The 27039-nt window shown below is 38.9% G+C and overlaps 2 protein-coding genes across 2 annotated transcripts in view; one reads left to right on the top strand and one right to left on the bottom strand.

Moving 5' to 3' along the window:
• Nucleotides 1-1592: 1592 nt before the first annotated feature.
• On the top strand, nucleotides 1593-7911 carry MYOG (myogenin). Its single transcript, XM_063300065.1, has 3 exons — nucleotides 1593-2144; nucleotides 5519-5600; nucleotides 7049-7911. Exons 1-3 carry the CDS (start codon nucleotides 1593-1595, stop codon nucleotides 7168-7170), a joined length of 756 nt encoding a protein of 251 aa, XP_063156135.1. The 3' UTR covers nucleotides 7171-7911.
• Nucleotides 7912-9784: 1873 nt separating this feature from the next.
• PPFIA4 (PTPRF interacting protein alpha 4) overlaps nucleotides 9785-27039 on the bottom strand; it is a 109755-nt gene continuing 92500 nt past the window's right edge. The window contains exons 21-31 of the mRNA XM_063297336.1: nucleotides 26457-26538; nucleotides 24894-25094; nucleotides 22563-22625; nucleotides 21274-21300; nucleotides 19809-19984; nucleotides 18672-18769; nucleotides 16424-16599; nucleotides 15575-15643; nucleotides 13717-13894; nucleotides 12707-12801; nucleotides 9785-10950 (exon numbers count right to left, since the gene is read on the bottom strand). Coding sequence (XP_063153406.1) covers nucleotides 12743-12801; nucleotides 13717-13894; nucleotides 15575-15643; nucleotides 16424-16599; nucleotides 18672-18769; nucleotides 19809-19984; nucleotides 21274-21300; nucleotides 22563-22625; nucleotides 24894-25094; nucleotides 26457-26538 — 1129 coding nt within the window. The 3' untranslated portion in view covers nucleotides 9785-10950; nucleotides 12707-12742. The remainder of the gene's footprint in view (nucleotides 10951-12706; nucleotides 12802-13716; nucleotides 13895-15574; nucleotides 15644-16423; nucleotides 16600-18671; nucleotides 18770-19808; nucleotides 19985-21273; nucleotides 21301-22562; nucleotides 22626-24893; nucleotides 25095-26456; nucleotides 26539-27039) is intronic.

Below are 27039 nucleotides of genomic sequence, written 5' to 3'. Positions count from 1 at the left end.
GCAGTCTGATCTAGCAGCACGCTGCTTATGTTCTTAAGCAAGGGCCCATTCTCAGAATCACTTAATGGAGATTAGTTATGCATTAAGCACTAAGAGACCCTGACTACAAACTCTCACTTATGTTCTACTGGTTGGGTTGGTTCACTCCCAGTGCCTTGAGTGAATGACAGAGCATGCAAGATGAAGTGCAGAAAGAGATGTAACAGAAGATGGTGCAATGAAGCACACAGAGTAAGTTTTCTGTTTGGATTTATTTATTATGGCAGCTTATACCCCAACTTTCTCCAAAAAGGTTTCACAAAGCATCTCTAAAATAATAAAATAAAATAAAATAGATAAAAGGTATTTGCTGTATTCTAGAACAATAGCAACTTTCTTATTTGCCCAAGTGGGCAGGGGTTGCCACCTCCAGCCATAGCTAGAGGTAGAGGCTACTGCCTTCTCCAGATGCTTCTTATGCCCCCAGTGCAGCTTAGGCCATGAAGGATGGTGACTGTCAGGTATGTTGGACAGTAACCTTTTAACTCTCGGCCAGCTGTGCTGATCTGGGGTAAAAGGGGTTTAGTTCAGCACATTTAGAGGGTGAAAGTCTAAGGAAGTTTAGTGCAATTGAAAGCTGACCATCTAGTGGTCATCTGGTTTTTGCAGCTCAGGTTTGGTTGCCCTGGTGGTCCCAGACTACTGATCTTTAAAGAGCAAAGCCAGGAGACTGAAGTAAAACAATCTGAGAACCAAGACAGCTGATAAAGGAGTAAAATGCTCTTATCTCCTGGGCCCTGAAGAAACACAACCATTACATATATCCAGGACCATGGCTTAGCTCAGTGTGTGAACTCAGCTGGCTCCAAGTTACATAGTAAGATTCACAGCTGAGTGGAGATTTGGAAGTGAGTCTCCCCAGCATTAGTCTATGTATGAAGAGCTCATTAAAGTAATCCCATGTGCAGATGGCTAAAGAAGGAATGACATCTGACAAACAATTCCTCCATTTATGGGTAGAGCATGTTTGCACTATTGCTTGCATGGGAGTCAGTAAATCAGCAGCCAACCGTCCCCAGTGTGGAGCTGCAGTGCTTAGGAAAGCTTCATCTGCTGACTGTGCAACCCAGAAGAGTCCAGCCAAATCATGTCACCTGCTCCAAGACAGAAGTTGAGGTGAATCTTCCTTTCAGGAAATGCTCTGGACCCACCTTTGTGCCTCTCCTGGCACCCCAGACTCTAGGAAGCCTTAGAACTGGCAGGAAGCGATAACTGAAAGGAGCAGATGAGAAAGGAATGCCGCACAGAGAGGCCAGCTCGGCAACTGATCATCAACATCATTGTAGGAGTGCAAGTGAAAATAAATCCACGGGACTGTTGTTGGAAAGGCGGCTGGGCTTCTCTGGAGCACATGCCAGTTCCTTCATCCGCTCACCCCCCTAACCCCCCTTTCAGCCACAACACTGCCCCAAGCAGCCAACTAATCCCCATAGGGAGAGTACATGAAATCAGATGGACAAGTTTTGATGTGAAGCAGCAGCTTAGGGCAAGCTCAGGTTTCCTAGAGGTTTGCTATATTTATCTCTGTGATTTAATGCCCGCACGGGGTTTAAATGCCACCAAGCAGTTGGTGTGAGGAGCCAGAGTTTCACTCCCCAACACAGACTCTGCTTTGCCAGACGCTCGCTATGGAACTCCTAGAGACCAACCCATATATTTTTACAGATCGGTTCTATGATGGGGAAAACTACCTGAGCCCACACTTACACAGCTATGAGCAGGCTGCCTATCAAGACCGAACGGCCATGACACTTTGTCCCGATGGCCGGGCAGGTATAGAAGAGAAAGTCTCTATTGTGCCAGACCATAGTCCTGGCCAGTGTCTGCCTTGGGCATGCAAAGTGTGCAAGAGGAAAAGTGTGTCCATCGATAGGCGCCGTGCTGCCACCCTAAGAGAGAAGCGCCGGTTGAAGAAAGTCAATGAAGCCTTTGAAGCTCTGAAACGGAGCACTTTATTAAACCCAAACCAGCGGCTTCCCAAGGTGGAGATCTTGCGCAGTGCCATCCAATACATTGAACGCTTACAAGCTCTGCTCAGTACCCTCAATCAACAGGAACGGGACCAACCGGAACTACGCTTCTGTAATGCCAGCACCCAGCCAGTGGTAAGTGCCAGGGGAAGGGTACAAGCAACTATCCACAGGGAGCACACAACTCATCATTCAGCAATAGGAGCTCATGGCTACAACACTAGCCCTTCCAACTATTTTAGACATGGGCATGCCACAGTATGTTCAAAATTCACACTGAACACAATAGTTTAGCACATACAGTTAATGGGATGATGACTGTCAGTATATAGCTCTAGAAGTGGACTAGACAAAGTTAAGGAGACAGAGATGTGATTACTCTTGAATCACAGGCAGTGCTTCTTAAACGGCAGTTGCTGGGAAATGACAGTGTTTGGCCATTGTATTGAGCAGACTCTGTGACTAGAAGAGCCTTTGGCTCAATCCAGCAGGACTCTTACATTCTTATGAATGCCAGCTTTTCCACTTCAGATATTGGCACCAATACCCATTACTGAGTAACTCTACTGAGGTTAAAAAAAAATCCTGCCTGAAACTTTGGAGAGCCGTTCAGTATCAATCATCCTAGGTCAGAGAAGCTAATAATCTGATTCAGCATAATCAACTTTCTATGAGCCTATGAACAGAACAGCTTGACTCAAAGCAAAACACAGCAAGTATGTTGTCTTTCCCACAGCCTTATATATTACTTAATTGTATTTCTATATTGTTCTCTTTTCCAAAGGAGCCTACAGCAGTTCACAAGAGAATAAACACTATCTTAAATGAAACCATCATAATAAAACCAGCACTCCTTAAAATTGACAAACATATAAATTATAGGTTTTTGTTATACACCATCGGTAATAAGTTGACCATACTTATCAACTTATCTGACCAGTTAGGCAAGCATGCAGGCAACTCAGCACTGACTCAAAAGTCTGTATAAACTAGATTATATATCCAGAAGAAGAATAAATGTTAATATAGCATTATTGTCTAATGTATGTGTTATTAAACATACATTATTAGTGGGCAATCTTTGACAGCATCATGTATATTTCTACACTGTATCTCTATAAATTAATTTGTAACTGTTTTGGTACTTCTCATTTAAACTGCCTGAACCCACAAACTACTGCATCTACTGCAAAGAGTGGAAGAACTATAGTAAACAAACCAACCCCAGAACGATCAAATACATTTTACAATGATGCTTTCATTGTCTAGAGAATGCATGCTATAGCACCTAGATGTATTTTTCAAGATGGGCATAAAAAGCAGGACAATAATTAAAACAGAAGTGACTGATGGATAAAATTGTATTCAACAGATGGCACTTCAGAATCAAGCTCTAGCAGATGTGCCAAGGTAGAGTGATGGGGTGGGTGGTGGGAGATGACACCTGCTAAGTTCAAATGGGTTCCTAGATGTCTCGATTTAAAAACACCCAGGGGCATTTGGATACAAATCTGGAATATCAATCCTAAAGGAAGAGAAATGAAAGAGGAACAGGTGCCTGAGAAACTGTCTGGACTCTTCCTACAAGGTGACCCAGCAGCAGAATTTGCCTTGTGACTTCAATGCTCAGTATTTTTCTAGCGCCTTTTCAATACATAGAGCTTGCCAGAAACGTATTTTTTCTCATACTTGGAATATAAATATTAGCAATGTTTGTAAGTTTGAAAGAATGAGAGAAATGTGTGTTTGAGGGAATGAGAGAATCCCAAAAAGAAACTTCTAGAGTTGTTGTTACAGCTATTGAAACTACTTTACATTGGCAGCTGCTTGAAACTAGAATAAAATATTCAAAGCTGGTAGCTTTTTATTTCTATTCAACTCTTGCCTCTTCCATCATCTGGATTACTGATGCTTGATATTTCCATGGTTTTGAGCTGAAAAGTATTTTGCAAGGATAGAATTAGTGGAGCTTTAACATTATACAGATTTTTTTTTTCATTTCCCCCCAAGATGTTCACATCCTTCGAAGAAAACCTACTTTTTTGTACAGAGTACTCAGCTGTTAATTGCAGATAATCCATGATGGCAACTCTGTTTATTAGCTCTGGATGGAGGTAATTCATTTTATCCTTGGGAAATTCTCCACACAAATAATGCATCCACTGTTATTCTAAGCAACAGGAGGAATGTGCTAGCAGAAATTTCAAAGGCAATGATCACTGCTGTATGTGATTTTTGTGCCAACAGACCCCATTTTCCCCTTGCATATTTCCCTATTTTGTAAACTCCTTGCTGATTCAACTGGCACAGTTAAGCAGGTTGTCTTGGACAGGTCATTCAACTTTAATAGTTGGGTGTATTTATTTAAGTTCAAAATGCGGTATGACTGGGTCTCCTGTCCTTTTCTAAGCTATTTTATTTCAGGAATCTTACTTCTCACTGCAACTTCCCATACTATATAAACCCAAATCTGGAATGTGTGTGTGTGTGCATGTGTGTGCATGTGTGTGTATACATACATACATATACATATTTACACACACACATTTCCAAATGAACAAGAGGAACAGCTGCATGCCGAAATTCCCCTCCCCACACCCATACAAAGCCCTTGAGTAAGAAGACCCAGTTTTTGGGTCCTCCTTACTCAAAACTCTATTGCATCACTGGCACTTAACAAATACTTTGTCATAACATATATTTCAAACAATGTATAAATTAACAAGTACAACACAAATCACATCAAGAACAGAAAGTCTTGTTCTCTCAGTTGTTGGAGCCTTGGATTCATGAAGTAATAGTATCTTTGAGGAGGTTTACCAAACAAATCCACACTTTAAAACAGCTAATTCAGTCTGCAATTGCACAGCCTTGCATACGCTTGTTCAGAATCAACCTAATACTCAACTCCTGTCATTATGCACCCCATATCATGTGAATTGTGGTTCCTGTAAATCTCATGTCTCCGTATTTGTTTTGAACAACAGCCTGGGTCATCTCTGAATCTATCAAAAACACGAAGTGGTGGGGAATAACTCCAAGATAAAGAAAAAGGGGGTATTTCCAAGTGCTATTTTGAAAAAAATCTGAAGCCAGGGCATTTTAGATTGGGTTCTTCTTTAGGGCCTCTCTGCCCTCCATGTTCCACTCAGAAAAAAAAAATTGTATGGAGAAAAATAAACATACAACCACTTCTAATTTCCAAAACCTTAGGTCTAAATGTTCATGAGACTATTGTTTCTCTATTTCTCCTCTATCCTACATTTTGTTAAAATAATTATTTTAACCTGTTTCAATAGTATCATCTCAAAGTAAGACTCGTCAATTTTTTCATTGTGAATTGAGCTTCTGAACAGGTGACAGACAATTCTTCACAAAATATATTTTGGGAGAACCAAAAGCAATGGTAGGAAAACAAAGCAACAAAAATTACTTGTTTGATCCAGTACAAAAGAGGATGCAAGAAGGGTATATCAGTGAGGAACTCTGATGTCATCTTCTGATTCCAGGTGCCAAATGACCATGGATCCAGTAGCACCTCATGCAGTCCGGAGTGGAGCACTCACTTAGAGTTCAGCACTCATCCTACAGGTAGGCAGAGTACAGGTAACTTCTGAAAATCCAAAAATCCTGATCCAATTGTTATTTGAAATTAAGGTTCCACCCCACTGTAATTCTCCAAACACCCTCCCAATTTCTCTTCCTGTACACTATTAATATATGTACATTTTTGGTACTACTCCAACAGGACTAGAGGCAGAAAAAAATTCATGCAACGATAAAACTTTTGTGTTTCTTAAGTCAGAAGAAATAGCAATAAGTTCTGAATTGTAAAACGAGCTTATAGGCAACTGTGCTTTTTTAGAAAGAGGCAGGTGTTGTGTGAGAGATTTGGAGATCCTTCTGAAGATTAGAATTGTGTAAAGTGTTCTTTGAAGAGCAACAGAAATTCCAAAATTTAGATTTTAAAATAAGGAGCTGTTTTATCTGTGATATTTTCCCCCAAGGAAGTTTATTTAAATTGATCTTTCTGATACATGCTAAATGTTAAGAAATAGGTTTATAAGTTGTACCTCTTCAAGCCAAGCCAAGCCAAGCCAAGCCAATAAAGAACACAAAACCCCAGCATGCAATGTTATATTTGGGAATTGTTAATCACCAAGCCCAAATCTCATCACACTCCCAGTGTAATTTGCAGTGCTTATGTTTTATCAGTGGTCCAACCTTGTTGCAGTCATATCTGTCCCTCCAGCTGCTTTGAAAGTAAGGAGAAAGAGCTACCCTGTTCCATACTTCACTGACAAGAGTGGCTGTTTTTCCTACTTTATTAAGCACAGTCCTCCACTTGAAAGGATTCTGAAAGTTTAAAGATAAATAGCCTTTATCAATTACTCTAAAGTTACTAATCAAATGTACTACCTGGATAGCAGGCTGATACTTTTAATAAAGATATAGTTCTCTTCCTGGTGGCCATTAATATGTGAATACATTAGGACCCACTGAAAGTGATAATTTTATATACTGACCTATCCATCTTCTAATGATTCCCAATTCTCCTTAATTTTCCAGATGTGATAAATGGAAAAATGCATTGAACAACTTTAATAATCAAATCCAAATCTAAGCCAATTGATAATAATCAGCATTTGTATATTATGTCTGTATATACTTCAACAGTATTCAATATGCCAAATAGATTCTACTTCAGATAATTCCACCATTGTGCAGATGAAGTTGACCCTCTGAAATTAGAACTCAGAGGAAATAAGAATTACTTCCTTCTTATGAAAACAAGCTGCAAAGGATGACTGAATATATAAAATGGGTTGCAGATCCATTAACCATAAAGGATCATTAACAGTTCAGTACAGAGATAGAAAGTATCTTCCAGACAGACAAAGATTAAGACCAAATCCTACCACAAGGTGTCTCAGATTTTGATTCTCCCATAAGATTCCCCATCCTTCCTATCTTGTCCAGTAGCGATTGGGTTTTCAGAAAAGGTTCTCTGCTTAAAATTGCTCCTTCGTTCTCCACAGATCATCTGCTGAGTGATGATTCTTCTGAAGACAGCAATCTTCATTCTCTGTCTTCAATTGTGGATAGTATTGTGGTAGAGGATGTGGCTGTTGCGTTCCAAGAAGAGAGGTCTCAGAACTGAAGCAGTGGCAAACAGTGGCCATCTCTTCACTTTTTTAAAGGTCATCACCAGCACAGTGTAAAGTAGAAGAAACAGAATACTAGGACTTTATAATTAGGAGGCATTTCTATTCTCACTAATACTGGATAATATTCCAAAAAGGGAAAAGTTCCCAGCTAACACTGGATGGCATTTTGTTTCCCAACCCTGACTGTTCCAGATCACAAATAAAGCCACTTATCCGATTCCATATGCCTGGAAGTGGTTTTGGTTTGTTCGTTTGTTTAATCCCTTATACCTAGGCAAGCTAGTGAGAAAGATGCCTAATCATACTCATTTAAGTATCTGCCTGGTTTTCAAAATGATAGAATATTGTGACTTCAATGAAAAAATGTGGATCTTATTTACTCTAAAAATTGGATTGGAATAGGATGTTCAATGTCTTTTGATGTATTATTGCAAACACTAATTAAGGTTGAAAGAAATAACAAAACAGCCTGCTAAGGAAGAATTTGTTTCCTTCCCTGTTTTCAGAAATGTTGTTCCTTTGGGGGCCAATTATTATTGTTTTTTTAATTGTGGGTGTGTGCAAATATGTGTGTGTTTTTAAAATATGCTATCTGACCAACTTCTTTTGGCAGTTAGTTTGCAATTTCCAGGCACAGAAGCTATATAAAATGCTGCCACCAAAGTTTTTTTTCTTTTCTTCTTTTTTCTTTTCTTTCTTTCTTTTTTTACTGTGTGCAGTTACCATTTTTGTATTTTTGCTAATTTATTGTGAGATTTTTTAAAAGAAAAAATAAAGGCTTCCTTTGGTTGAATTTATTCTGAGATGGCATGGAATATTGATTTGGTTTCTTTTTGAAAGTACTAAAGTCACTCCCCTGAAAAAGAAATGCATATAAATTGTATTCTCTATATATCCTTTGAGCCCACCCCTTCCTCTTTCAGTGCTACATTTGATGCATCCACTTTTCTTTCCCAATACAAAATTTAGCAAACGATGATGGATCTCCAAGTAAACAAGAGACATACTCCAAATATTAGAGACCTAGCCTAGTTGTTATTAGTATCATGCACATGGGCGTATGAATAAGTTGCTGAAAGAGAACAGAGAGGGAGGACAGTTCTAGGGAGATGTCTAGCAAGAACACTGATTTTCTTGTTCTGATTGTCTTATAAAATTTAATGGGAATACCTAGGTTTCAGTCTGACCTTCCCATGGAAATTCACTGGGTGATTTTGGGCCAGTCACTCTCTCCAGACTCCATATTAATGGGATATAAATCTAACAAACAAACAAACAAACAAATGTGTGTAAAATGAACAGTCTAGTCAACTTTAGATCCTTATTTTGAAACCTCTACATTCTGAGGCTGTTTGAAAAATATGAGATCATTTTGTTTTCACTGCATCTCTCTGAGCCCATGTTTCCCTAAAAGAATACAGAAAGAGCCATGGAAATATTATGAAAAGCAATTCATTTTTTAAAAATACAATAATATTGCAGCAGTGTTGTAGTCAGGCATTGTTATTCCCTTTATTTCCTTCCTGGAGGTTAAAATTGAGAGGTACTATATAGCCAGCATAATTTATAGCCATTAAGTCATAAGAAAAAAACGCAGGGCGTTGGATATTCTTACTCAACAAACTCAATCAATAAAGGCAAGATAGACACTGAAAAAATAATCTTGTAAGAGTAAAATGTACTTTCAACATTAATTCAGAAACATGTATCAACTATTAGCAGTCTACGATACAATTCCCCTTGTCAGCTGTGTATAATGGTAGGACAACAACAAAAATAGCGAATAGTTGTGAAATCTGACAAAAGAAGTCAGCGCATCTACAGAGACAAAATGTTCTGTGCAGGCCACCCAAGGGAGGTGTTTTGTGTCTACAGCACTGAGCTCATCTTGCCTGGATAACTCATTGCTAAAGGAAAATGGTCATGTATTAACATGACCAATCTAGAACACAGCATAATGAACAGTATCCAGCCATGAAATCCACTTTTATTCTCCTATTCAGCCAGAGAAGCACTGGGAAGCCCTACATGGCATGGGGCCAGGTTATTTGAGGGACTGCCTGTCCCTGGTTACAACTACCCATCCCATCAGGTCTGGCTGGGAGGGGCATGTTATGAGTCCCATCTGCTAAGGAGTTCCATCTGACAAGAACCAGAGATGAGCCTTTTCTGCTGTGGCACCCGACTTTTGGAATATCATTCCTCCCGAGGTGAGATTAGCCCTGACCCTACTGTGCTTCTGGAAATCTCTTAAAACATGGCTTTTTCAGCAGGCTTGGGGATCCCATGGTAATAAGGAACCTGCAAGATGGTTGTATCATATGTGAGATTTTGGTTCATTCTCCTGTGGTATTATTTATATCTTACATTAATTGTTTTTACTGGTTATTTAAGATTTATTTTAACTGTTGGCTTTATTGTACACCACCCAGAGTCGCATTAGTGAGATGGATGGCTATATAAATTTGATAGTTAAACAAACAAACAAACAAACAAACTGGAGATAAATCTTCCAATTGGAATACACTCATATGATATGATAAGATTCTAAAGAGAGACGCTGCATTCATGTAGAAGACAAGTATGAATCAATCAGCCTTGCTTTAAAATCAGGTTTATTGGAACACACATACACCCATTCCTGACCTATTTGCAGGGTTTGGAATCCATGCAGTACCAATATGACAAAAGAAAGAGATTATTCATATAAAGGGATCACTTACTCTGTAAATTAAAAAAATATTTAATACTGTATTAGGCAAGTCGTACACCAAAAAGACATTGCAACTGTACAGTCTCTTGGATATTGCACTTTCAAACAGCACGGTATGAATATATGGCATTTCAGCCACCAAGAAATACCACATCAGTAATAGGGGGCCACACAAGGCAAAAGGCATCATGAGGAGACAAACAGATCCTACCCTAGAAGAGAGAAATAGTAACAGCTAGAATTTTGTGGGGATCACAGGCTACCTGTAGATGCAGAGAGAAGGAAAGGAAATTTTCTGTCTGTCTATGTAGGAAAGATAGGGGTATTCATGGTATAGCCAACAGAGATGTCCAAGAACATCTTCTGCATTCCCAGCATCAGGTTTCATTTTCTTCCATACATGGAAATGTGATTAAAAAAAAAACCCATCACAAACTTGCTTGGTAACCAACCTCTCCCTTCTCTCCATCAATCACCAGTTCATTTTGTTTCTAGCCTGGTATTTTTTAACTGAGGACCTATATTGTCCATGGACAGAAAAGTCTTGTGGCATGATGAGAAGCTCCAGCAGAAGCCCAATGCACCTGAGGAAGAGTTCAGAGCTGGGCTTTCCCATCTTCATTTGCCTTGTTTCTTGGTGATTGTCTTATTGTGTCCAAACTGTACAGTAGGAACAAGCAGCTTCTGCTGCTCTCAGGCATAATGGCAGAGTGTAGCACAGGCGAACATTGGTGCAGGATCTGCTGCAGACCAGCATTAAGATGCACCCACTTCTTACCAAACCTATCGTGTCATACATAGTGCACTTAGAGATAGAGAAGCCTGTTCTCTTTCTCAATGAGGGTATCTTTAAAGCCAAGGGAAGAAATTTAGATGGGGTTTAAGGATACCAAACAGGAGATCAGGGGGTTGTATACAAGCAGGAGGAAGAATGTTCTGCTGGCCATGAGGCCTGAAATGATTGGCCAGTAGCTTCTGTTCTTTGGAGCTTAAGGAGCAGGCATAGTCTCCTACTCCCGGAAAGCAGCCAGCATATAACCATACAGATAGTGGGAATGTGCTGCAAAAGATCAGAAACAATGAGATAATTAAATTAAATAAGAAAGGAAACTGTACTGTGAGAAGTCTGCTCTGCATTTGTTTTCATTCTCATTTGGCAATCTAACTTTGCTTTACAACAACAATCAAGGTTGTCCTGAAATATGCATGTTCACATTGTCAGAGATAGCTGGAAAGCAAAACAATCAAGGAAATGCCAACACACATAACCATTTTACCTTCTATGACTAGGCAGTTTCCACTAGCATTAGTACCACAGTATTTAAAATTGCATGCTATGAGTTTCAGTCCTACTATATTTGAAGGGCATCTGCATGGGAAAAGCTCACCTATAGTATTTTAAAAGAGTATCAAGAAGAACTGATTTAGCTTTATGTTCTCACATTGCTCCTCCAATAACTCTGTTCAGTAGGGCCACCTCTAAAGGGTGGCAGGGCTGGGCATCCACAAAGGATTGCATTCAAGTGAAGGGCCCATACTACTTCAACAGCCACCATTTTCACAGTGCTTGAGCATCTAGGAGAATCAGAGAACATATGGGAGAATTTTCTGTTTGATGCATCTCACCTCTTCTAGGTTAGGTGATCCCATTAAGATTGCCCCACCTGAAACCTCCCAGAACAATGAAGTTGGCATATTATATCACTAGGCCTTTATTGAAGAGGCAGAGTGCATACCATACTGATAAAGATAGAACTTGCAGAACGAGTGGCAGGCACAAGCAAAGAAATGGGTGATACATAGGTTTTATCTGGAATCCCCAGTAAACAGGGCCAAGTCTGTTTTTGTCATTGTCATCAATATCAGTGTTGATGTTGCCTTGGGAAGAAGGGATAAAGTTTGCTATCTTTATCCAACAGCTGTTATCTTCACTTCCATAGAGACCTTCTCTGTCTCTATTCAGCACATTCCTAATGCTCCCTCCTCTTTGTTATTATAACCCACTAAGATTTTGTGGACATTTCAGTCACTTGCATCTCTTATAGCATGTAACCAAGCTGATCAGTATCCTCCTGTGTGGAGAAAACATCCCCAGTAATCTGGAAGTGCATAAAGGCTCAACTACAGTAATTGATTTATCATAAAATGGGTCCTCATTGCAAGTGCCATAGTTATTAAACTGGTTTTGAATAAAGTTTCCTTTTAATAAATATGTTTTGAAATTAATATATTTCATTTAAGCCAAAATATTTTCTCATATACTGTTGGCAGCTCACGATTTCTTCATTTATTTTGTATTTCTTTCAAGAAGCTCAGGAGAGCAACTTATCCAGAGACATTCAGAATGCTTCACAGCTGAACAGAAATCTATATCAAAGCTGAAAAATCTCATTTCAAGCCACACTTTCTACTGTTTGCTGTCCAACATTATTCTATCCATTTCAGAGGTGAGAAAAAATTGAAGCTGGAATTAAAAAGTCAGTTATTTTTATCATTTCTTTGCTGGCTCATATTATATAACAAGATTCCTTGGTTGGAGGTGGAGTGTTTTTTTACTATCATCTCTTGAAAATTAAATGTAGGGAGAACTGGTTTATGCCCTGCTTAAACATGAAGATATGGACCAAACAGATTATTAAACGGTACAGCTGGTTAAAGCTATGCCCAGTAATAGATTTAAAAGATCTGAGTTTAGCAACATTAAGGTAAAGACTTGAATTTGGTACTGCAAGTAGGTTCTGGTTTAATCCATTATTTTCTGGAACCTCTATGGAACATGAGGACTATACTTGTTCTGTCATGGTTTCTAAACTTACCTGGAACCTTGGCCAATTCCCACTGGAAATTGCATTTCAGCAGGAATATGTGCGAACTGTGGATGTTTCCAGCCTTTGGGACCCAGGTGCACCAACTGCAAACCATTTAGCAACAACACACAAAAGCATGCAATTAGTGGGGTCAATGAGCTCTCATGCGAAGCTCATTAAACTCTGGTTGCTTGTTGATGACTGCCTATCCTGGCTTATTGTAGATCTCAGAATTTAGGTGCTTTTATTTCAGCATTCAACATTTTACTTAATAAATTACTATCCAATGCTCTTAAAAGACATGAAACACAGAATCCTGGCCTCACCAACATATGGCTTTGGAATATGGTAACAGAGAATGAATTTAAAACAGTGAATGAATAAATGAAATCTAAGCAACTAGAGGATGCTATTAATAAACCTTAAATGTAATGAAATTAATTGCTAAAGTTTATGAGGGTGGAAGTGGGCATCCATGGGAATTATTAAAATTATTTTGGAACACAAATACTTTACTATATTTTCATTTCCAAGGTTCAGGTCAGTTTCTTTCTTCCAGGTAAGTTAAAAACTAACCAACAAATATAAAATAGTTTTATATTAGCAACTAATCAGTAAACTGAAGTTTTGTATTAGAAACTAACGATAGACTTAAAATAATTAGCTTCTTTGTTCTTTCCTTAACCAAAACTCAGGCAACTAAGCAAACGCTCTGTGTGGGATTCAGATACGTGTATTTCAGGGAACATTAACTACTCTTAGATCTTTTTGTCTGTATCAAACCTCTGCTATATCAATATCAGGTTCAAGGAACTCAGAGAAAGGCTTGAGTATTTTAGGGGTAAGAATTGCATGCAAGATACCCATTTAGTAGTTAGGCTGCTACTTAAAAGAACAGATCACTGGGCTTCAAGTCAGCAGAGAACTCATCGTGCATGCCATGCAGGATCCAGACAGTCACCTGACTTTTTAGATGGTATTGTTCATGTCTCATGAATAATAGTAGAGTTTCATCTTACCTTCTGGTGGCATTTTCTTCGGTGGTGCTGAAGGAGGTGGCAGGGGCACCAAAGAGGTCACTCGAAACCCTGCTGGAAGTGTCTCTGCTGACCCACTAACCATGGTGATACTGTGAAAGTCTCGAGGGCGGAAGCGCTTTCGCCAAGAAGGAGTTCGCCGAAAAGTCTTGTCTTCACCCTACAAAGAAAAGGATACTTACATCACATCTCACACAGAGTAACCATGTAGGCCTATACAATCTCCAGAGGGAGATCAAAGATTAGGACAGCTTGTAAACACTGGGACTGGATTAATTATTCGTGTAGAACTGAGCTCAAAGTTCTCAGAAGACTTATTTTTCTTTCTGAGAAAATGTTTGAACTTTTTCTCTAATCCTACCAGAAAAAATAAAGGCAGAAATTTCTCCGAATATTATTCACATATGCATGCATATATGGGTAGATTAAAGACCATGGTCACATCTAGCAACCCTATGCCTTAGAATTGTATCTTCTGGATCATGATGGTGGATGAAAAATGGCAAACAGTCTGTCAACACAGTTTGCCACTACTATCACTTGCAGTGGCAATACAGGTAATCCTCAAGTTACGATTGCAATTGCAACTAGGATTGCTGTCAATAAGTGATGGGGTCATAAAGTGCAATGTCATGTGACCACATCGCTTAGCAACAGCAATCCAGGCAGTCCCAGTTGTTGTTGGAACCCAAGAGGCACAGGTCATTAAGCAGGAAGCAGAGGGAGTCCCAGATAAGGAGAGTAGGGGTGCCGCAGGGGGATGGGATAGGCCCTGCTAGGCCCAGCGCAGGCTGCGTGTGAGTTGAGATGGGGTGCTGCAGTGCAGAGTGAGTGGTGTGAGCTCAGGAAGGCTGGGGAAGGAGGATGTGGGATATGTGTGAGCACAGGGAGGCTGGAGAAAGGGGGCGCCAGGTGTGGGCATGTGTGTGAGTGCAGGGAGGCTGGGGAAAGAGGGTGCAGAGTACGTACGAGTGAAGGGTGTGTACGAGTGGAGGGGAGAAGGAGGATGTAGTGTGTGCGAGCAAAGAAAGGCTGGGAGGGGAGAGACTCACCAGAATGACTTGCAACCTTCCCTGCCGACTTCCCTATTGACCCTGCTCTATTATAAAAGTTGGACAGCATAACATTAACAAGGAGAATAATTATTAGGGCAGTCTAAGAGGTCCCAGCTGAAGACAGCAGTATTTCCAAAATCATTGATCTTCAGATCTCTGCCCAGAAGAATTTGGAAACAGAGTTTTTACTACTTTTCAGAAGTTGATTCCACAGTCCACAAAATGAAATTTTTTCTACAGAAATTTTTTGTATATCATTTTGACTAGTATAATTAATTAAGAGATATGCAAAATTATGTGATTTCTTACATCTTAGGTTAGCTCTGTTCAGCTGAAAGAGTTTAAATTAACCTAACTTTAGAAGATCCACACAGGGTTGTTATATCTACATTTTCTAAAGAGCAAGGTTGCTAGAATTCTTTGGTTTTGACAAGCAACCCTCCCTCACAGATTTAAAAGAAGAGAAAATAGCGTATGTTCTGCCAATCTAAGGCTTCCTCCCTTGAGAAATGAGATGGCTTCTGTCTCAATTCTTGCCCCCCCCCCACCAAGTTTTATAATACCTCTCTCACCCCATGTATGTTTGCAATGTGGAAGTGGTATAGCAACCCCCCCTTCTACTTTTCCTCCACATAAATTGAGCATCACAATGAACCTCCCAGAAGACATATACAATACCAGTCCTATTTCCAGAACTCCAGTTGCTTCATCAGTTTCCTAGGTAATAGTATGAGCACTATATTTCTTAAATTCCTATCATGCTTTAGTAAGTACTTTATACTCACATCATCTAGTCGTCTGTCAGTACCCAAGGCAAGAAGATTGTTGAATTCTCTCTCCATCACCTGTCGTGCCTGTAAATAATATTGAATAATGTAATAGTAGCAATCTAGCCAAATAAAACTACTAATGCAAACTGTTCACTACCAGAACCAAAGAAGATAAATCGGTATTTATACTAGTAGGTTTCTTTATGCTTTCTGGTAGACCAGCAAGATTTTCCTAGCAACACAGAGGTAGATTTCTATTTATCTATTTGCAAAATTCTAGTATATAGCTCAGCAGTTGTGGGAGATTACCAGCTCCAACCAGAGTGTTTTTACTGTATCCACTCACCCATTTTTTGCTTCATTCCTCCTGCTAGTGGAACTTAAGTATTCTAGCAAATAAATTAGATCTCACAAACTAGAAGCTTGCCACTACTGGCCTAGGCAAATCAATTGCCTCCATCTAGTCCAGGATTTTGTCTTTAAAAATAACAATACAAATGCCTTTAGGAAGTGTTAAAAAAGGATGCATTCAACTATATCCTAAAATTCTACCTCTGAAAATTGGGACTCTGTTTAGCTCTCATAACAGAATGGGGATACAGAGGAAGGTTTCCATAGACAGGTTTGGAATAACCAGGTAAGATAAGCTTTCAGTCTCATAGAGTCTGGCTTCCCTTAAGATGAAGAAATGTGTGATTGAAATATCTTATAGTACATCAAAGGAACATTTATCATTTGTATCATTCCTGTTTAACCGTGTTAGATTAAAAATTCATGGAAGATGTTTTTTCATAATCTCAGAAGGTCCACTAATTACACGAGAAATAACCATAAATTTTGTTGGTGTAAAATATTTCTTCCTACCTGAGTATTCTGAGTGGGAATTTGTAAAATAAGTGCCAGACTATTATAATCAAAATTTTCATCCAAAGCGATAAGGGCACCATGGACTCCACTTTCAATGATGTTGTTGGCATATTCTCTAAGCCCAATGGATTGAATCCAGTGAATTACTTGATCATTGGTCCAGACCAATACATCTAGAAGACATTGAAATTACATCCTTAAATGAAATTACCATGAAGAATGCTTGTGTCTTTATGAGCTGTCCATGACATAAAAAGAACAAAAATGGATGTACTGTCTAAAAATAGTTCATCTGGTGCAACCAGTTCATAATATTCTTCTAATATTGTTTCTGGGGAAATAAGCCCCATTGCAAAACATCAAACAAATATGTGCTAATTTATTTATACACCAAAAATCTATGTTTAAATCTCTATCTTGAAGACAGTACAGAAAGAAGAGGTGTCAGGCAGAGCAGAAGTGATCCAGACATATGGTTGACATTAACTACCCAGTGAATATAAATGAACACAATGAAAACAAATACAGTAAAATTCAACAAACAGTGAAAAATGATATAAAATCAGCGAAGCTATAAAAACAGAAAACAACAAAATACAATAAAGAACATTTACAATATACCGTAATACCTAAGGAAATAAATAACTTTGCTTAGATGATACTAACTTTGCAGATAATACTAGGCAAGCATTTCTGGTGAGGCATTCCATAGGCAGAACAGCATGATTGAGTTAATCTTTGCCAGGATTATCATCTGCTACCATAAAAAGTTTTGGAGGACAGATTCTGATGAAGGATGAAGAGTTTGGGTACAATACATTCTTTTGTAAGAAAATGTACTCCAATAAGCAGCAAAATTGTAAGATATTTTAGGTATCAACTACAACCTATACATTATACTTTATATTCTTCAGTTACACTCTGTCAATGTCCCCAAAAGTCCCTCATTCGGAGATTTTAATAATGTCAACTTTTTTTATTTAAATTATTTTATTTTTAGCCAGTTTGAACCCACTGAATGCCAAAAAAGAAAAGAAAAAGAAAAAAGAAATCATATTATGTATAAAAATATGTAAATGTGGAGTACTGGATTCAGTAAATAATAGGAATGTTTTCAAATCAGAGTAATCCTTCTGTTCAAGCCTCCTTTGCTTGACCAGATGGGTGGAAAGAACTAAGTTTTACTATTCACTCCACATCACTGTGGCTCAATTTCTCATCTGGAGCAGTTGTTTATTTATTTTACAGAAAAATTGGTGGGTTAATTCCTTCCAGTTCCACTTAGAGCACTAACAACCAATTCCTGCAGTCTTTCAGGGAGACATTATCATTCCTGACAAGCATTCCTTTGTTCTGCACAAACCTCCCTCAACATCTAGTTGATAATTAGCCCCCTATAGGGCTAACTATTGCAAATTTTATCACATTCTCCCCCAAATAACAGGCATTTATGTACTAATTACTGGTTAAAAGAGTATAGCCTTACTCTTTATTTTTGATTAAATTTAGCATGCTTCATTCCTCCAAAAAACCCACTGTGAGAATTTCATTCCATCATGTGAAAACCATTAAGGTAATGCCATTTATGTTTTGTTAGACTAGGGAAAACTTTTCCATGTCTCATCTCAGATCTTGTTATGAAGTTGGAATAAACTACCTTGGTTGTGACTCAGGCAGGATCACAGCATTTCTAGAGCTTTGGACTAGGCTCCTAAATTGGAACATTTAGTCTCTGCACAACTCTAACTAATAAGCCTATAACAACAACGTTATTTCATTTCCTCAGCATGTTAATTCAGTTGTAAGTAGGGCAAGGAATTGTGCCTTGGATCAACTCTCTAGTAAAGGAAACTTGGGAGCTACCTATATCTAAGATTCCATCAAAGCCAGAATTCCTGCAAGAACATGTGAGCATTATGCATAAAACAATCGGAAAAATATTGAAATACAGTAAAATAAAAATGATTAAAGTGATGAAACTGTGACAGATTTCAAGCATGACAAATCCTGCTGAAAAGCCAATAACTGGAAAGCCTCTGGAGTATTTCAACTCTCTATAACTAGGAAAATAGATTTTGTAAACAGCATTGACTAAACAAGGATCCATACTTTGTGAACAGATTTGACTTTTCTGATTGAAAAAGAAAAATAGGAAGGAAAAGCAGCTTCAAAAACTATAACTCAAAATCTGAATTATAGATTGTTTTGCAGCTTGCCTTGAATACCTTTCTAAATTGCTACTTGCCTTTGATTTCATGCTGGCTTTCTTCCCGCCTCTTCTCCAGCTCTTTTCTATCATAGTTCAGTCTCTTCAGGCACATAATCCCATACTGGAGACTTGTTCTGCAACAATGCAATACTTAGAACAAGGCATATCAATTTTCCAACCACTTTTACTTTCAAGAAGTGTGCATGTAAATATGTGTTTTAGCCTATGGCAAAAATACATAGCAACTTTTGATACTGTTTCAAAAATAATGAACTGCCTACACTATTGATCCAATTTTCCAATTTTTGGCTTTAATGTATTATAATCTGAGAGTTTTATACTTATGGGATATGCTACTACCCAGCCTAAAAAACTCTTACCATGCCTGTCATTACTGCTCTTCATTCAAAGGAAGGATTGATAAAAGCCAGAGTGTACAAGTTGAACTTCTAGGGTCACATGCAACTCTCAAAAGCATGGGATGCAGTTTCCAGAGCCTCTCCACAAGCTGTCACTAAACTGTAGCTTTTTTAATGTAACAGAAGCAGAAAGTTATTAAATACATGGGGAGTAACTATATCAAAACCATTCAATTTCAACTTTAATCAAATTGAATTAAATCAAATTTAAGATATGGTCTCAGAGATGTTTAATATTTGTTTGCAAATGTTTAATTGTATTAACTTTTAATATGATAAATCAGGATAACTATTAAACATATAACTGCAGAGAAATAGTATTAATTGTGTTTAAATAATAAATAAAGTCACTCAGTGCTTCGGATTCGAAGGCAAAAGAGTGCTTTGGAGCACGCAGCTGCACTCACAGAGCTACTTGAAGCAGGTGCATTTTTTCTCCATGGTTGCCTTTTGGAGCTGAAGTGGGATCCTGAGAAAAGATGTATTTGATTTAAAGAGTTTCAGACAACTGCTGTGATTGCATCCTTGCATGCTCTGAAGCCCCTTTTTGCCTTTGAATCTAAAGCATTGCACAGCCTTGTTGAATAAAATAAAATCAGATTTGGTTTCTGTCCAGGCTTCACCTCTTTTTGGAGTGTGGCCCTGTTATACTTCTCCAAAGCCAAATATGGCCCTCAGCCTGAAAAATATAACTATAGGAATTTAAGGTGGTTGCAAGAGTGCTTCAGCTTATGTCCCAAGAAAACTTGCTCACCGATGGAAACTGTCTACCATCTTCAGGTGTACTCGAAGGTCTTTCTTAGTCAGATGATCCAACATTCGTGCATCCACAAGACATTCCATGAAGTAACTGCGATACTGTGGGAGACCTAAACTAGGAAGCCATTCATTCCCTATCCACTCATGGTTCATGTCCCCATAAGCCAGAGTCTGTGAAAGTTTAAAAAAGAAAAAGAAAAAGCAAGCAACATACAGTACATATAAGTGTACCTATTAGCAATACTGACAGAATCCTGACTGGATGGCCTACAGATTGGAGTTAGAACATTTTAGTATAGAAAATCTACCAGAGATATGGAAGTCTTACATCTTAGATATAAAATTCCTAATGATATATACTAGTGAGTCGTGCCACAGAGATAAGAGTCGTATAATAGCCTAAAAATGCTTCAGGACCATTTTCAGTAGATTTGAGATAATTCTATAGCAAACAAAAATTGCAACATCTGAATTATATAGCTTCAAACACATTTTTTCAATATATGACAGCATGACATGCATCTGACATTTGTAACAAGGTCTCAAACTGATTGCCTCAGTATTATGCACCATGCACAATGTATGCTGTAACGTAAGTATGCCATAGTTCAGAAACCTTAAACACACATAAAGCATTTGTATTCTGTTTTCAGCACCTTAGGAATAAATACACTGCATAGTTTTATAATACTGCAACTTATTGTCAGGGATACTTTTATATGACTATTAATCTTATCTGAGTCTGAAGACACAATGAAATAAGATTTGTTACATGCTAACCACTGAATTAACAGGTAAAGTAAGCTACTGAGTTTTCAATGAAATGCTTCGCTCAGAAGATCTTATAGCTCTATCCTGTCAGTTGTCAAAGTTTTTAGTGGCAAGAATCAAAATCTGAAAGGAAAGGAGAATTATTCCCTACTCATGCCTGACAAAATTCTTTAAACTTTACCTTCTGCTGGTCAAACAAGAGAGATATCTGATTTTTTAAAGAAAGTTAAAGAATACACTATAGATATTTTCCTGGTTTGTATAGGGAAATGGGAAGAGTAAAGAATCTGACTAGGAATACGTAGTGCTAAAATTAAATGAAAAGCACCAATAAAATCAATGTAGCAGGTTTTATATGTTGATATCCTAAACATATAGAAGTTGGTGAAATGTTTTGAAGGCTTGACAAAGAATTAGCTATTATTAAATGTAATATGACTAGCTTCCCTATTTGGACAAAATAGGAAGGTACTACAGTAGTAATCAGAAAGGAAGTATAGGAAAGTTTTCAAGTATTCTGCATTTGTTTCCATTATTCTCTAAGAGGTTCTTAAATGAATCTAGAGAAACTAGATATAATCAGATGGTTCATATTTATACAGTACATAACTCCACTTCGCTAGAAACTACAGAGCTTTGCATTTCCAGTTGCAGAAGGAAAAAACCACAAGATAATGCAGGAGTCTCACCTGTGCCCAACTGCCTTCCTCAGTATCCTAAATATGACAATGCAGCATGTCAATAAAATAAGTAAAGTCAGGTATCACATACAAAGCTTGTTTCTCCCCCAATAAAGCAGAGGCATTGTCTATCATCAAAATGATCAGGACACTCTCACATAAACATGGTTACAAGTAAGAGGATCAATTCTTTTGGAGGCTCCCATTATTTACTATTTCTAATTTAGAGGATGTCATTGTGGTTGGCATTTTGAATTTCTCAAGAATGTGCTGAAGTTTGAACAAGCCATCCCTAATCACAAGCCTTCCATTTGTTAGCTGTGGAGGCTGGGATTTATGGGAGTTGAAGTCCAATAAACCTGATGGAAAACCTGTAGAAAGTGGGTCTAAGCAATCCGCCTTATACAACTTGATTAAACAGATATATTGAAAACAGACAATCAACAGACAACACTCTCAGCTACCTGATAGTTTCCATTCCTAAGAGGCTATTAAAATGTGTAGCCAAACTGTGGTGGTCTTACAACTGGCTTTGCCCAAATGCTGATTCGGATGAATGGTGTCAGTAGGTACAAATAATGCATTTCTTTGTTAATCTATAAAGAAATGTATATGCTGCATTTTCTATCACAAGAAACCACTCTGTTTCTTCCCAGAGCTGGAAACAGATTTAAACAAAATGCCACAGGCAGTCATCAAAAAGCGTGTGCTGGATATTTAAGGATATGCTCTCCACACAAATAGTTAAATAGGAAAACATATCAGATATATGAACATGTTTCTTTTGTTCCTATCTAAACCCAGAAACTTTTATTTAAGTATATAACGTTCTCATTTTTCAATATAATGCACTCAGTTCCACTCAAACAAGAACAAGTGATCTGTCCACTGACTTGCACTAGCACTAACATACAAATGTTAGTTGGGTAAGTATAATAGCTGTTACAGCCAGCCTAGTGCCAGAACACATTTCAAAAGAGCCCCATACTAGAACAAGTCTGTTACTATGCATTCAGATCAGCTTTCCGAAGTAGATCATTTGTATTTGATAGGAAAAGGCATAACTGGATTTTTGGCCATTTATGCCCCATATTTCCAACTGTTTTGAGAATTCCCAATGTGGCTTGCAACAATTGATATGATTCCCTTACAGTACCTCAAAGATTCTTCTTATTCAAAACAATTCAATTGCTTGTTCAAAGTTGAACTCTTATCTTTAACCAGAAGCAAAATTATTTTCCTGTCACTTTCATTGAGGACAAGGTGGCAGAATTCTCTTACACAGAAAAAAATATTACCATTTTGGTTGAAGTAGCCATGGTTTCCATTTCTTCATGAGTAACCCAGACATTTCCAGATGACTAGGGTGAAGATATAACACATATGAACAAGAAAGCAAGGAATTTTCAATAAAACATTTCAACTCCAAGTTACTGCTGCATGGCCCTAGCTGTCATAGATTCAATGGCTATGGCAATGTCAGAAACAGTAAAGGCTCCCTTGAGTTGAACTCAACTCCTGGAGACAACTTGTTTTGTTTTACAACATTATGGAAATCGTTAGCATTATTCTACAATGTCAATAGTCTATAGCCCTGGGATTTTCTGATGGTCTTCCATCCAAATATCGGGGTGTCTGCCATCTTGACTTCTTTCATCACACCCTGTTGACAACCCTGCCAAATACTAATTATGGTTTTGTAATACAAGGATATTTTCTCCCAGGTAGTAAACATGGACTGTTGTAGTACCAAGCCAAACTGGAGCGAAGGAAGTACCTTTCAGGAATTCCATATTAAAAGACCTACAGCTATAGCTGTCCTGTTCAGACTATGAGGCAGCCAGGCAGGTTTACTATAAGGAACTCTTTATTAAAAGCAACTATTTACAGTAATAAAGTCCTGGTGATTAATAAAGTAAGACTGTTTAATCAAGACCACCCAGGCAATAACGGAAGAACAGGCAAGGCTGCAGGATCAGACTGTGGCAGATCAGCAGGGCAGAATTCAGCTATCTCGCTGAATGAAGCTATTGGACTTGATGAAGCTAGAGTGCATGGCAAGGCAGGAACTGGAGGCAAGAGTCTGCAGACTGGCACACCAACAGGGCTGGGCTGATGTGTGGAGGCTAGGCGAGACCAAACTGGAACCACTGGGCAAGGCTTGGCTCTGGAGGCTGGGCTAGACCAGACTGGATATTCTAAGCAAGGCTGGGAACTGGAAACAAGGCTGGACTGGACTGGAGACTCTAGGCAAGGCTGAGAGCTTGAAGCAAGACTGGACTGGATTGGAGACTCTAGGCAAGGCTGAAAGCTTGAAGAAAGACTGAACTGGGCTGAAGATTCTGGACAAGGCTGAGAGCTTGAAACAAGACTTGACTGGACTGGAACTCCTAGGCAAAGCTGAGGACTCAAAGCACTACTAGACTGGACTGAAGGTTTCGGGCAAGGCTGAGAGCTGGAAGCAAGGCTGAACTGGACTGGAGATCCTGGGCAAGGCTGAGGACTTGAAGCACAACTAGGCTGGACTGGACACTCTGGGCAAGGCTGAGAGCTAGGAGCAAGGCTAGGTTCACGTCTGGATTGTGCTGAAACATGGCGGTGAGGTCCAGAGCTGGATGTGAGGCTGTGCTCGACAGGAACGGGAAGGCAAGGATCCTTGGAAGCAGCTTGTGCAGAAGACAGGTCTTCAAAGGTAGGTAACACTGGCACCAATTTCACTCTGGCTACAGGCAAGGCTTCTGACGCAAGGGCTGTGAGCTCGAAGGATCGGTTGTCTCTGGAAGCTTGCTCTTCGTGCATCTGCCTTTTATGCCAATCCTTTGAATGCCTGTTTCCTTCTGCAGCCAACTGGGCTGCCTTTTCCTTCACGTGCTTTTCTGCATGCCTTTCCTGTGCACTGATTGGCGGATTCAAAGTCTCCTCCAAAGTTTGGCCAATCAGCATCTCGAGCTTCTCCCACTCTGCTGAGTCACTTCTGGGTTTTGTTTTCCTGAGTTCTGCCTGGTAAGTTTTGGTTTCCCCTTCTGACTCAGAATGGGTTTTGTTTTCTGAGTCAGAAGCTGGCTGAAACCTCACAATAGCCTGCTTCTTCAATTTGCAGCCTATTGCCTGCTCTGCCTTTTGTGGGGATACAGGTAAGGATCTCAGTACATATTATTACAAGCAGAGAATGCAAAGCAAGTATATCACTACATTTCAGGAACAACCTAGCATTGTTCACCAAAAACCAACCCACCTAGGAAGAGCTGTCATTGCTACTAGAAATGCATGTTTAAGTTGGCCAGAAAGTCAAGTTACAAATGGGAATAACAACAATAATTCAGCACTTTATATAAAGCTATTTTGAATTGATTTCTGGCAAGTATAGAGAAAGGGAAAAGGCACTGTATCCTTCATTCATTTTACAAGCATATATTACAATGGGGCAGAAAGGGTATGATACAGTTGACTTTCTCTGAGGGATATGGGGATTCCAATTTCCATCAGAATTCTAGCTAGAATCTGCAGTCTTGAGTCTGACTAAGGGGCTATGTGCTTGGTTTACATCCCTTCAAATGCAGGTTCTTAGCTTTAAATATGGAAACGAAGGCCAGTTTATAAATCCCAAGAACCCATGATGAAGTACTTACTGTTCTGGAGGTGGGTGGAGCAGACGGGCTTGTGAGCGACACCATTTCCTGAATTGCCAAGCGCAGTTTTAACCTGTGAAGGGCATTACTAATTCCAATTTCCCTCTGGATCTCTGTATCTGACAAGGCAGACATGATCGCACCACTTTTCACGTTAGCTCTGCAAGCTGCAACATACCAGGCAGGCATGCCCACCCAAAGCTACAACATAAAAGGCCAGAGATGAGTCTGTGTTTCCAACCTACACATGTGTAACATTTTCACATACTAAGAATTTATAATGAACAAAAGCACTGAAAGGTGAGGTTTGGACTGACTGTATTAAATTCTTTGGCTTCTTATAACAATGTATATTTCTTCTATCATCTCCACATTTCGTGATATAAGATACATTATGTTGAATTATTACAGGTTGGGGGCTTTTTTGTCAAAACAAAAATGCTGAAAAAGTATCTATGCTTTACATTTATGTAATATTTTCAACATTTTTATTTAAATAGGACAGGATCCAAAGGGGAAAAATACTTTTATTGGTACAGTTTAAATTAAAGTTTGTGAGATTATATATATTTGTATATCTTTCAAACTTGAGAAAGGTGATTATCTTGAGTTGCACTTGGGGCAGAGAGTAGCCAAAACCTTCCATAACTTGCCTACTCACTTTTACTGCTATTACTCACAGTCACATTCCTCTGCTTAGAAAATGATCCCAGGTGAATTAAAAATCACAGAGAGAGTGCAGTGACTTTGAACATAGCCCAGCAAAAAGATCTGGGCATGTGATTATATTGCAAAGTCAATTCAGAATGATGATAAATCATCAGGTCCTCACACTATGAGTGTGTAAAGTGTAACTTCTATTTGCAGTTACTTCCCCAAAACATCTTCATTTGCCTTCAATCTAGATATGAAACTGTGGTGGACTTTGGCAGTGCCACTGGTTCTCAGGGAGGAGGGAGCATATTCCAAAGAGGTGGAGGAGGTAAGAGGACGCACAGTCCGGGAGGCAATGGTGGGAAAAGGAAGAGTCTCCCAGGTTAGGTAGAGTTGCTTTAGTCTGGCAAGATTTTGTCTATACAGTGTGAACAAATAAAGAACTGGAGTTTGAATGGACTGACTCTTCGTTGTTCTTGGGCTGGGCCTGACAGAAACAGCAGTTGCCAAATATACATGTGAAAAAGAAAGTACACCCTCTTTGAGTTCTATGGTTTTATGTATCAGGACATAATAAAAATCATCTGGTCCTCAACAGGTCTTAAAATAGGTAAATACAACCTCAACCTCAGATGAACATTTTGGCTTTATTTTTGTAAAATAAATTATGACACGGTGTAATAGGTCATGAGTTGCTGTTCATCTGAGGTTGTATGTACTTAATTTTAAGACCTGCTAAGGACTAGACGATTTTTATTATGTCCTGATACATAAAACTGTAGAACTCAAAGAGGGTGTGCTTTCTTTTCCACAGGACTATTCACACACACACACACACACACACACACACACACACAGAACTCAGGTTACCTGCCAAACATGATTAATCTATAGCTAAGGGGAGCTTACCTCCAACCAGGAGACCACAGTTGGGCCATCCCACTGAGCAAAGGGAATACCCTTTCTTCTAGCATCTTCCAAAAGCTCATGTCTGGAAAGGGAAGCAGTAGTACAATAATTTTTGCTAGCTGTGCACTCCTCCAGAAAAACAAACAAAAACTCAAAAGTGAAATTATATTTAAACAGTTGATAGCAGATTTAGAAAGCTATCCCACAGAATGTGGCAGCAGGAAAGTATGCAATATGCAGTTAATACCATTTGGTATTATTGTACGCTGATCATATATTTTGAATTCACTGAGCAAAACTGGAATAGCTAGCAACAGCTTTCCAGTATGAATACTGATAGACATTTTGGCAACATCCTTCTTTCACACACCTCAGCTGTTCAATGCCATATGTGCTTTGGCATAAGGCACAAGAGTGAGCAGCTAGGGTGCATAAAAAGAAAATTGGCTTCTATTCCTTGGCAAGAGCAGCTTAAAAAGCCTTTTGCCCATGACTTAGTTAGAAGGTAGCAGCTATAAAGTTACATATAATGAGTGTGGAAGGGTGGTCTTCAGTATCAGAATCAGAGTCAGCTTTCTGTATG

The sequence above is a fragment of the Candoia aspera genome, chromosome 3 (genome assembly GCF_035149785.1).
Source record: "Candoia aspera isolate rCanAsp1 chromosome 3, rCanAsp1.hap2, whole genome shotgun sequence".
NCBI classification, from domain to species: Eukaryota; Metazoa; Chordata; class Lepidosauria; order Squamata; family Boidae; genus Candoia; species Candoia aspera.
This window is presented reverse-complemented; position numbering and strand designations above follow the sequence as displayed.